The sequence below is a fragment of the Ailuropoda melanoleuca genome, chromosome 8, assembly GCF_002007445.2.
Source record: "Ailuropoda melanoleuca isolate Jingjing chromosome 8, ASM200744v2, whole genome shotgun sequence".
Taxonomy (NCBI): domain Eukaryota; kingdom Metazoa; phylum Chordata; class Mammalia; order Carnivora; family Ursidae; genus Ailuropoda; species Ailuropoda melanoleuca.
In genome coordinates this window covers 43,716,492-43,728,894 of record NC_048225.1, presented here as the reverse complement: position 1 = coordinate 43,728,894, position 12,403 = coordinate 43,716,492, and the positions used below count along the sequence as shown (strand labels likewise).

The window sequence follows — 12,403 nt, the reverse complement described above, 5'->3', positions numbered from 1 at the left end:
ATATATATATATATACACACATATATATATATACACACACACATATATATATATACGTGTATATATATATAAAGAATTTTATTTTTTAAGTAATCTCTACACCCAATGTGGGGCTCAAACTTAAAACCCCAAGATCAGGAGTTGCATGTTCCACCAACTAAGCCAGCCAGATAGCCCTCTTAATATATTTTTGAACTGCTTCAATTCTTAATTCAATAACTGTCTTTTCAGAATCTCATCAGGCTATTAACACTTTCATTGTAACTACGGTATGTCTGTGTATATTAACTTTGTTTGTACTTCTGTTTTAACAAAAAGCGTTTATTTCCTGGTTATCAAACCAGACTATTAATAAGTTATCAGTTAAATTTATAGCCATCAACAAATAATTCAATACACTGACATATTTGGCTAAAAAGCAATTAGTATAATTATAGCAGAATTAAGAATTTGTATCAGATAATAACATTTTAATGTTTTAATAAAGAAAAGCTCCCAGAATTTGAACTGGAAGGAATGTTTTGACATGATTCTGCCAACATCTTTTTACATATGAGAGAAAAGTAAAGAGAGGACATGTGAGTTGCTCAAGACACAACTAATTCATGGCATCATATCATTTTTCTGCAGTTACTTCAGTATAAAACTGAATCACTAGATTAGAAATGTTAGGTATATTTGTAAGTAACTATAGAATTGGCAGCAGCTTCTCTGCTTGGTGGTCTTCTCACAAACATCTTTAAAGAAAAATAGCACTGTTTCACTTGCCTAAGTACAGGAAAAGTCTTAATAAATGCCAAATTCCTGTCAGATACCATTTTCAGAAATTGTTGCTCAAGGCAGAACTCTCATTTAACCTTATCTTTAGCGGCCTTTGGAATGATGTGTCATTGTTCCTAGAAAGGTGACTGTCTTTTGAAATAATCTAGATTATGTTGACTTTCATAGACTGTAAATTCTTAAATTTAAAGGATTGAGTAGATAGTTTAATGTTTTCCATGAGAAACTTTTAGTGCTGTAATCATATGACTTTGCTTATCATTGGTTAGGATAGCCAGAACTGAAGTGACTAATTTTGGTCTACGTAGTAAGATAAGAAGCTATAATTTTTATAATGAAATTTCATAAGATAAAATTGAATTGAGAGCCGATAATGCAAAAAAATATAGAAACAAATATATGAAGTGAGACTTTATGTCTCAGTAAACAGATAAGAAGGTATGCAGTTTTCTAGGAACACAGAATTAATAGTCGTATAAATCTGAAAGTGAAAATTAGTGTGATTCTACTGTCCTTTTTTCTTTTAACTCTTGACATTTCCATTTCAGGCCATTTATTTCTCAGAAAATTCACTTTCCTGATTTTTCCACCAGAGACATACATAGGAATTATGTCGACTGTGTGCGATGGTTAGGTGATTTGATACTTTCCAAGGTATGCTAATTGCTGTTAAGCTGTACTTCTGTTGTGTTTGTGTGAGGGAGCACAGTTTTTTTATACAGTTTGGTAAATTGGATGGCAGATGGGAAATGCCTTTTTTTTCCCCCTTAAAGTCTCATAGATTTGGAAACTTGTTTTAGGCATATAACATTCTGATGAATTATTATAACTTGTACTGCAGTAACAGGAAAAATTGTTAACTCGTAAGATGATATTCTTCTCTGATATCTGATGTTATAACCAGTATCTAAAGCCAGTAGTGGGTTTTTTGTTATGTTTGTGTACATTTCAGTAAATTTGTTTTTATAAAAACAGACAGCTGGAGTTGGCTATGGCTGCATTTTGCCAACCCCTGCTTTCTAACGTGTTGATGTATATATACGTATTTTCTGATAATTTAGAGTAGTTGTTGGTGATGTTATCTGAATATTTAGGATTGTCATATTTGGAAAAATTGCTCTCTAGTTTCTTTTGTTGATGTGGATTTCGGGGCATTTCATATTTTCTTGGGCAGGGCCTGACTTATTTTTTTTCTTGGCTTTACAGGTATAGTTTTACCTTTTTTTTTTTTAACTTTTGATCTTGAAATAATTAGATTCTCAGTAAGTTTCAAAGTACAGAGAGGTCCCATATTGCCCTTCACCCAGTTTCTCCTACATAACATCTCACATAACTGTAATACAATATCAAATTTAGGAAATTGACATTGTACAATGTGTGCGTATAGTTCTGTGTTGTCATTTTATCACATGTGAATTTTGTCATTTCAAGAATGTTACAGTATGGGACATTTTAATATTGGTTTTTTCCACTCAGTATAATGCCATCCAAGTTGTTGTGTGTATCAGTAGTTTTCCTTTTTTACTGCTGAGTAGTATTCCATGGTATGGATGTACCATAGTTTATTTAACTATTCATCTATTGTAGGACATTTTGGTCCTTTTGCAGTTTGGGGCTATTACAAATAAAGCTGCTAATGAACAATCGTGTACAGGTTTTTGTGTGGACTTAAGTTTTCATTTCTCTGGGATAAATGCCTAGAATGGCAATTGCTGGGTCATGGTTAAGTTCGTTTAGTTTTAAGAAACTGCCAAACTATTTTCCAGAGTGGCCGTGCCATTTTACATTCCCACCAGCAATGTATGAAAGATCCAGTGTCTCCGAATCTTCGCCGGCATTTGGTATTGTCACTATTTTTTATTTTAGCTGTTCTGATAGGTGTGTAGTGATATCTCATCGTGGTCTTAATTTGCATTTCCCTGATGGCTAGTGATGAACATCTTTTTCATATGCTTATTTACCATCCGTATATCCTTTTTGATGATGTCTCTTCATATCTTTTTCTCATTTTCTAATTAGATTGGTTTTGTGTTTTTTTATTGTTGAGTTTTGAGAGTTCTTAATATATTCTAAATACGAATCCTATATCAGATGTGTAGATTGCAAATATTTTGTTCTGGTCTGTAGCTTGTCTTTTCATCCTCTCTTAACAGGGTCTTTTGCAGAGCAAATGTTTTTAATTTTGATGAATTTCAATTTATTGATTTTTGTTTGAAAAAATTTTACGGATTGTGCTTTTGATGTTACGTTTAAAAACTCTTCACGCTCTGGATCCTAAAGGTTTTTCCTATGATTTCTTCTAAAAGTTTTATAGTGTTACATTTTATTAAATGTATGATCTATTTTGAGTTAATTTTTGTGTGAGGTTTAGGTAGTAGTTCATTTTTTTTGCCTACAGATATCCAATTATTCAGCACCATTTGTTGGAAAGACTATTCTTTCTCCTTTGAATTGCTTTTGCATTTTGGTCAAAAATTGTTTGGCCTGCTTGTGTGAGGCTGTTTCTGGTTTTTCTGTTCTGTTGCCTCTACCACTACTATATATATATACAGTCATGATTACTGTAGTTCTGCAATAAGTCTTGGAATTGGTTAAATGTTTTCTTCCACTTTATTATTCTTTTTTGAAATTGTTTTAGCTATTTTGATTCCTTTGCCTTTCTGTTTAAATTTTAGAATAATCTTGTCTACATTTTGTAAAACATCTTGCTGGGTTTTTTTTGGGCAGGGAAGAGTTTCGTATTTTGTTAAACCTGTGTATCAGTTTGATGGGGAACTTAATTAATGTCTTTGCTCTGCTCTCCAATCCATGAACATAATATGTCTCTCCATTTATTTAGGTCTTTGAATTTTATTATCAGCATTTTGTAGCCTTTAGCATACAAGTCCTGTACATGCTTTGTTAGATTTATACCTAAGTACTTCTCTGTTGAGTGATTATAAATTGTATTTCTTATTTCTATGTGTTTATTGCTAGTATACAGGAATACAATTGATTTTTCGTATTGACCTTGAATCCTGTGTTTTTTTTGTCTAGTACTTATGAGTGTTTACATAGACCATCATGTCATCTGCGTATAGGGACAGTTTTATATCTTCCTTTCTGACCTTGCCTTATTGCACTGGCAGACTTCCAGTTCTGCGTTGAATAGCATTGTTAAGATCAGACATTCCTGACTTGTTTCTCATATTAAAAGGGAAAGAATTCTGTCTTTCACAATTATGTATATTAGCTGTATGTTTTTTGTAGATGTTCTCTATCAGTTGAGAACTGTCCCCCTTACTCATTTTTTGAGAATTTTATCATGAATGGGTGTTGAATTTTGTCAGATGCCTTTTCTGTATCTGTTGATATGATCATGTGGCTTTTTCTTTCTTAGCCTATTAATGAATGTATTTACTTTTTTTTAATAGATTTGGTCCTGTATCCCTGGAATAAGTTTATTTGTTCATAGTGTGTAATTTTTTATATATGTTGCTAATAGCTGATGTTTCGTTAAAGGTTTGTTTGTATTCATGAGGCTATGATATTAGTCTGAATTTTTTTGTAATGTGTTTGTCTCGTTTTGGTATTGATAATACTGGCTTCAAAAAATGAATTGGCAAGTTTTCCCTCCTATTTTCTAGAAGAAATTATATGGAAATTCCTCATAAATGGTTGTTAGAATTTTCTGGTTAAATCATCTGGGCCTAGAAATTTTTGAGAGAGTTTTAGAGATACAGATTCCATTTCCTTAATAGTTAAAAGAGCTGTTCAAATTAACTATTTTCTATTGCATGAGTTATGGTAGTTTGTGTTGTATGAGGAATTGATCCATTCCATCTTAAGATAAAACGGAGTTGCTTATAATATTCTTATTTTCCTTTGACAACTGCAGGGTCTCTACTGATATCCCTGTTTCATTCCTGAAATGGTAATTTATGTCTTCTCTTTTTTTGTAAGTCTTGGTAGGGGCTTCTCAATTTTTTCTCTCCATCTTTTTGTTTGCTGTGGGTGTATTTTGCTCTTTTACTAGTTTCTTAAAGTGTGGGAGCTCAGATTATTGAGTTGAGACTTTTCTAAGATAAGTATCATGCTATAAATTTTCCTTTCAGCCCTTCTTTCACTGCATCTCACAAATTTTGATAAGTGTGTTTAGTTTCTCGGTGTTGGAGGTTTTCTTGTTATCTTTCTTTTAATGATTTCTAGTTTGATTCCATTGTGGTCAGAGCATACTGTTTGTGATTCGGGTTCTTTTAAACTTTTTTGAGATTTATTTTATGACACTATCTTGGGTATGTTCTGTAGGAGCTTCAAAGAAATGGGTGATTCTGTTTGTGTGGAGTGTTCCGTATGTGTCCGTTAGGCACTATTGTTTGGTGTGGTTGAAATCATTTATAGCTTCGTTGATTTTTCTGTCTACTTATTTTACCAATTATTGAGAGATAGGGAAGTCTCCAGCTGTACCTGTGGATTTTTTTTTTTCCCTTTTTGCTTTCAGTTTTGTGGTGTTTTGCAGCTCTGTGTGTTGCTTGTTGTTGCTGTGTCTTGGTGACTGGACCCTTTTAGGTTTTTTTTCTTTTTTTTTTTTCCTTATTTTTTAAATTTTTTTCATTTATCTTGGCTTTTCCCCTAATTTCCTGTAGGTTATGTGAACATTTTTTTTTTAGTGGGCTTTACGCCCAATCTTGGGCTTGAACTTACAAGCCCTAGATCAAGCGTCCCATGTTCTACTGACTGAGCTGGCCAGTACTGACTGTTCTACCAACTGGTGCCAGCCAGGCCACCCCTATGTGAACATTTTTTAGAATTCCACTTTTTATTTATTTGTTTGAGAGCGAGCGTGCACACCAGAGCATAAGCAGGGGGGATGGTCAGATGGAGAGGAAGAAGCAGACTCCTCCAAGATCATGACCTGTGCCGAAGGCAGATGCTTAACCAACTGAGCCACCCAAGTACCCCTAGGATTCCATTTTGATTTATCTGTAATATTAAGTACATTTCTTTATGTAGCTTTTTTGATGTTTCCTCTAGATGTTATATATGTATATTTATTAACTATTTTGTTACCTTTTGTTATACATATGATGTATTTTTGTTAATGCTGTCTATAAGAAAGTTACTTTAGGTGTAAAATATGTGTAGATTAAAAGTAAAAAGTTGCTGGAGTACCTGGGGCTCAATCAGTTAAGACTCTTGATCTCAGCTCAGGTGTTGATCTCAAGGTTGTGAGTTCAGGCCCCACTTTGGGCTCCACGTGGGGCATGGAGACTACTTTAAAAGAAGAAAAAAGACCAAAAAAATAGCCTAAAGATATGCCTACCATGCAAACATAAATATACCTGTCTACTGTGTATCCACATTTTACCACTTGATGTGAAGTATAGAAACCTTAACTTTCCTTTGTTACTTTGTCTACCATTTATAGTTTGTCTTAAATATTCCCTTTATAAAATTGAGAACAACATCAAAAAATGTTACCATTTTTGCTTCAACCATCAAACATATTTTAAAAACTCAAGAGGAAGAAGAGAGTATTTACTCGTTTTGCATTTTCCATTGTTCTTTCTTCCTTCCTGTTGTTCCAAGATTCCTTCTTGTATTATTTCCTTTGTATTTGTAAAACTGCCTGTAACCATTATTTTAGGGTAGGTCTGCTGGTGACAAATTCTTCGTTTTTCTTCGTCTGAGAATGTCTTCATTTCTCCTTCATTCTTAAAAGGTATATTCATTCAATATAGGATTTTATGTAGACAGTTATTTTCTTTACACATTTGAAAAATGTTGTGTTTCCTCTTTCCAGGGTCTGTGGTTTCTGATGAGACACCTGCCATCATTGGAATTATTTTTCACTAAACATAAGGTGTTCTGTCTTATTTGCTTTCAGGATTTTTTTCTTTGTCTTTTCGGTTTTCAAAAGTTTGAATATGATGTACCTTGATTTGTTTGAGATTCTTTTGGAGTTCACTCACCTTCTTGAATTTGTAGTACTGATTTATGTCTTTTGGAGATATAATTTGTTCCAAATTTGGAAACTTTTCAGCCATTATTCAAATTCTTTTTTAGACCTGCTCTCTTCTTCCACTCCTTTTGGAACTCTAATGATATGAATGTTAGATACTTTTATTTGACCCCTGGGACTATCATTTTTTACGTTTGTTTCCTTTTGTTCGGATTGGGTAGTTTCTGTTTTTCTGTTTCTTTCTTTCTTTCTTTCTTTTTTTTTTTTAGATTTTATTTATTTGACAGAGGGGCAGCGAGAGAGAGAGAGAGAGAGAGAGAGAGAGAGAGAGAACGAACACAAGCAGGGGGAGTGGGAGAGGGAGAAGCAGGCTTCCTGCTGAGCGGGAGCCCGATGCGGGGCTCGATCCCAGAACGCTGGGATCATGACCTGAGCCGAAGGCAGACGCTTAATGACTGAGCCACCCAGGCTTCCCAGTTTGTTTTTCTAACTTTAAATTTACTGACTCTCTTTAGTTGAACCTTTCATTTGATTTTCTTATTTTGGTCATAGTATTTTTCAGTTCTAAAATTTCTGTTTGGTTCTTTTTATGTCTTTGCTGAGACGTTTTATTTTAAATTTAAATTTTTAAATTTAAAATTTAAATGGGAGCATTTTTTTTCATTGAAGCGTTTTTATGATGGCTGCTTTAAAATCCTTGTCAGATAGTTCCAACATCTGTGCATCTCATTGTTAGCATTTATTGTCTCTTAGCATTAAAGTTGAGATTTTTCTGATTCTTGGTATGACAAGTGAATTTTTGATTGAGATCTAGATATTTTTGAGTGTTATACTACAAGACTGTGGGTCTTATTTTATGTAGATCTTTTGCAGCAGTCTTCCTCTGATAAATTTTCAGCTGGGGAAGGGGAGCACTGCTTCATGATTGCAGGTGGTGGGGAAGTTGAGATGATGTGTCTCATTACTGTTCCCCAGGTGGTCTCCAGTGACGCTGGGGGTCTTGCGTGGATGACTGTAAACATGCTAACTCTCTGCTAGGCCTCCTCTGATACCACCCCAGGCAGAGAGGGAGGAGGGGGAGAAAGTTACCTCATTAGAATGAGGGGCAGGGAGAGTCAGTGAGGGGTAGGGAGGGTCGGGTATGCACTTGAGGTGCATGTTACCACCTGAGAAGTGCTCCCCACTGGGCCTTTGCTGGTTCATGCGAGGGTGGGCTCACAGTTTTTTTCTGTGGTGTTTGGCTGGAGTGGAGTGTTTGAAAATTTTCTCTCCTGCTAGGTTGTCACTTTCCTTGTTCTTTGGTTAGAGCAGGCTTTTGTTGGGGGTATTTGGGACTTAACCCATGGCTATTACTGAGCTGCTCCCTTCTCTCGTATCTAGTCTGTGGTACATAAATGAGGCAAAAGAAAACCAAGGAACTCAACATCCTTCATGTCCCAAGGTTCCTAACCAGTCTGCCTTCTCTCTGCCTTTGAAAGTCTTATGTTTGCTTTATTTTTGATACTTAGTCTTTTAAGCTGTAGTGAGGATAAAAGGGGAAAAGTACATCTACTCCATCATTTTGGAAGTAGAAGTAAAAAGCCACTAGCTCTAAAAATTCTTTTCTTAATCAGACAATAGGAAAGGAATTCTGCATTTTAGGTTTTAGGAAGCTGACCTGAATGAACTATATTGGTGGTCTCAAATCTATTTCTGCATTAGAATCACTGGGAGAACATTGTAAAAATAGATTCCTAGGCCTCAGTCCCAGAGATTCTAAATCTGGCACAAGGACCTGGGAATTTGTAATTTTGAAAAGCTCTCTAGATGATTTTCAAGTGCAGTCATCCATTACAGGGAACAAATTCTTTTTACCTCCTTAAGTTTTAGTTCACAAGGGGACTCAACTAATTAAGGACCCTTTACCAGTGTAATCAGTGACAAGCACTTGAAGAACTGTGTCACAGTTGTTCTGTCCAGCCTTCACTTGTAGAGATTCTGATTCAGTAGGGTTTGGACCAAGATGAGTGTTTTGAGGGAAGTCTACAGGCTATCAAGTCACTTGTGCATTTAGTTAAGTCATCAAAGTAGGTGATCTCTAATCTAAGCTACTTTACAGTAAAGAACTTGTGTATCAGATATATAGCCCTGGTATTTTATATAATCTAAAAAGGCAAAGAAGAAAAAAGGGGGTGTTTTCCCCTCCCTAATCTTCTGTGGCCCTGCTGTTAAACTGTTCACGTCCGTGAACCTGACAGAGCTGCCACATGTGACTGTATAGGCTGTGTCCTGTAACACTCAGAAGGCACTCTTTCCCTACACAGGCATTTCTCAGTCCAGGTTCTGTTGAGATACTGAGCTAGATAATTCTTATTTTTTTATGGGAGGGGCCATCCTGTACATTGTAGGATGATGCTCAGCAGCATCTCACCTCTACCTACTAAAGGCCAGGGATATTGCCAAACGTCCCTTAGCTGGCACACCACCGACATATAATATGAATAGTGCCCACTGTGTTGCAATTTTTCTTCCATTGAATTCTTTATCAGTTACTGCTTAACTAGAATGCGTGCAAAAATAATGATATTATAGAATAAGGAAGGAGTAACTTAGTCTATTTCAGTCCTATCCCCATAGCAATGTCTTGATGTTAAAACCACTGAGTTTATTGCCTTCTATATAATCTGATCTCTAAGGCCTCTAAGCAGGGGCCATATTGAAGAACCATGTATGTGTAGAGGGTTTTCGTAATTTTACGTTTGTTATAAAACACTCAAGTCTCTGGATGCCAGAATATCTAGAGCTGAATTTGGTTTGGAAGAGAAATTGTGACTTCAAAATGAATATTCCAGATAATATAATGCTTTTGAATATTGTTAAATTTCTGTTGTAATGTGATTTCTTGTCCTCAAGTGTGGACATTGACTCTGTAAATATAAATGAATGTATATCACTGTATTTAGTAGACGGTTAACCAGGTTTTAAGGCTGTCAATTCTAAAAAGATAATTTAAAAGGGGCTTTGTTTTTAATATTTAAAATACAGTTCTATATGTAACATTTCTTTTTTTCTCATTTCTCTCTCTTAAAGTCTTGTGAAAATGCCATTGTGTGCTGGAAACCTGGCAAAATGGAAGATGACATAGATAAAATTAAACCCAGTGAGTCTAACGTGACTATTCTTGGGCGATTCGATTACAGCCAGTGTGACATTTGGTACATGAGGTTTTCTATGGATTTCTGGCAAAAGGTAGCAACATATTTTTACATTTTAAACTTAATACCATTGTAATTTCACTTTTCTCTGTTGTGCATCCATGTTCAGTTTCCTCTAAGAATCTACCTTGATATTTTATATTGATTACTTTTGGCCATTGATGTTATTTATTCTACCTTTGTGGTTCTGCACACCATCTGCAATGCTTATTAATGCAATTGACAGGTGTCAGTGGTGGCAGTGAGGTGCTTACATAACATCTGTTACTAAGATTTTATGTTTTGGTGATTAGAGTGTTAACCTTTTTAAGTAGCTTTTTTTTGTAGAAAAACTTAGAGAAAAAGCAACATGGAAGATGGAGCAAAGGACTAATTATCTAAAATTTAAAAGAGATTGGTGTTAGGAATTTGTAGTAGCAAATTACCTGGGTATTTATAAGAAAACTTTGGAGGAGCTGTCTGTAGCTTTTGCTGTAATTCTTTAAGGCAGAATAAAGAGTACATGCTAACAATGTAAATTGTGAAGTCCTTCATAAATTTGCAGACGAATGCCTTCTAATTTACTCAGGATAGCTCTGAAGTATTAGTTGCTGGTATCCCCATTTACAAATCAGAAATATAAAATGCAAAGAACTAATCATGAGCATAGCTGTAGGCTGGAGCTGAGGTTTTTCTGAAATATGAGTATCTCTTAGGAATGCTTGAATGCTCTGTAGCCTATTTTAATAATTTGATGTTTTTAAAAATACGTTTATGCAGATGCTTGCATTGGGCAATCAGGTTGGCAAACTTTATGTTTGGGATTTAGAAGTAGAAGATCCTCATAAAGCCAAGTAAGTATTAGAAATATTTATTGATAGGGCGCCTGGGTGGCTTAGTCTGTTAAGCGTCTATCTTTAGCTCAGGTCATGATCCCAGAGTCCTGGGATCAAGTCCTGCATTGGGCTCCCTGCTCTGTGGGGATTCTGCTTCTCCCTCTGTCTGCCCCCCTCCCCTGCTCGTGTGCTTGCTCTCTCTTGCGAAAATAAATAAAATTTTAGAGAAATTTTTATTGATAATTTCTGCCTTTTTCTCAAATGTTATGCCAATAGATAGAAAGTAATTGATGCTTGAAGTACCATTCTTAAGTCATTTTTAATATTTACGTGACTCAGTTATTTTAAAATACTTTTTTATTCTCATAGTGACTATTATGAGTACTTTGGTGACAGGTTACTTCTTTTTTTTTTTTTAATTTAAAATATACCCAAATTTTATGAAGTTAGAGACTGAGCTCTTAGTGATGTTTTAAATGCTTTCCATATGACTTGGAACATCTATTTGTTTTCTAATTCCCCTGATTTAATTTGATACTGACAACATTTTTTATGAATGGCATTTAACCTGTTGTCTTGTTTTTTCCTAGATGTACAACACTGACTCATCATAAATGTGGTGCTGCTATTCGACAAACCAGTTTTAGCAGGGATAGCAGTATTCTTATAGCTGTTTGTGATGATGCCAGTATTTGGCGCTGGGACCGACTTAGATAAAATGCTTTTTCTTAATCAAAATTAGAGTGTGTTTTCTGTGTATAATAGAATTACTGTATCTTGCTAGTAAGGGCACATAGAGCATTTAGAGTTGTCTTTCAGCATTCAATCAGGCTGAGCTGAATGTAGTGATGTTTACATTGTTTACATTCTTTGTACTGTCTCCTGCTCAGACTCTACTGCTTTTAATAAAAATTTATTTTTGTAAAGCTGTGTGTTAGTTTATTTTCATTGTGATAAAAAGAAATGTCGAAAGTAATAAAAGTATGCCCTTTCTTTTTGTAATGATCATTTTTGTAGTTCTTTTAACTGAAGAAAGCTATGTAATATAGTGATTAAGTGTAAGCTCTAGAACTAAGCTGAATCTAAGTCTTGGCTCTGCAACCATGAGCTGAGCTAAGGAACTTAACATCTACCTCAGTTTCCTCATGTCTGAAACAGGGATAAGAATACCTACCTCATAGCGTTATTAAGGATCAAATGATTAAACAAGTGAAAGCAGCTGGAACAGTATTTGGCATATACTAAACCCTAAATACATTGTTACTTATTTTTATTGGAAATTGTATTAACTATGTCTTTGTATTTCTTCTATAATAACTTTATAGTAATTATATTTAAAATTCTATAGAGTTAGAACATATAATAGTGATTTAATTAAGCTGTGTACACAGTTAAAAAAAAATACTGCTATTTGGTTTGTAGCTAGACCATTAGAAATCTTAAGGAAATATTACCATTAGAGCAAGTGAGAAGAGCACATAGAAGCTGGAATGCAGGTGGTTGGGAAATGAAAGAAATGGGAAGTCTGTACAGTGTTAACGTCTGCTTTTCTAGAGACATTGTTTAAGAGAAATAAGTAGATGGAGGGAATCAGACTTAAGAGTAGTGGATCTTTTTGTTCCAAGCATAAGGCACTTTGTATATATTTATGAACAAGAGGAAACAGCAAAAAA

At 34.8% G+C, this 12,403-nt stretch overlaps 1 protein-coding gene across 2 annotated transcripts in view; it reads left to right on the top strand.

Annotated features, from left to right (window-relative positions):
- EED (embryonic ectoderm development) overlaps positions 1-11,656 on the top strand; it is a 29,273-nt gene extending 17,617 nt beyond the window's left edge. The window contains exons 9-13 of one of the 2 annotated variants that reach the window (XM_011222465.3): positions 1,329-1,434; positions 2,547-2,621; positions 9,791-9,949; positions 10,675-10,748; positions 11,321-11,656. In XM_011222465.3, the coding sequence (XP_011220767.2) occupies positions 1,329-1,434; positions 2,547-2,621; positions 9,791-9,949; positions 10,675-10,748; positions 11,321-11,447 (541 nt within the window). In that variant the 3' untranslated portion in view covers positions 11,448-11,656. The remainder of the gene's footprint in view (positions 1-1,328; positions 1,435-2,546; positions 2,622-9,790; positions 9,950-10,674; positions 10,749-11,320) is intronic. The other variant, XM_002917305.4, reaches the window with a different exon arrangement.
- Positions 11,657-12,403: the final 747 nt, after the last annotated feature.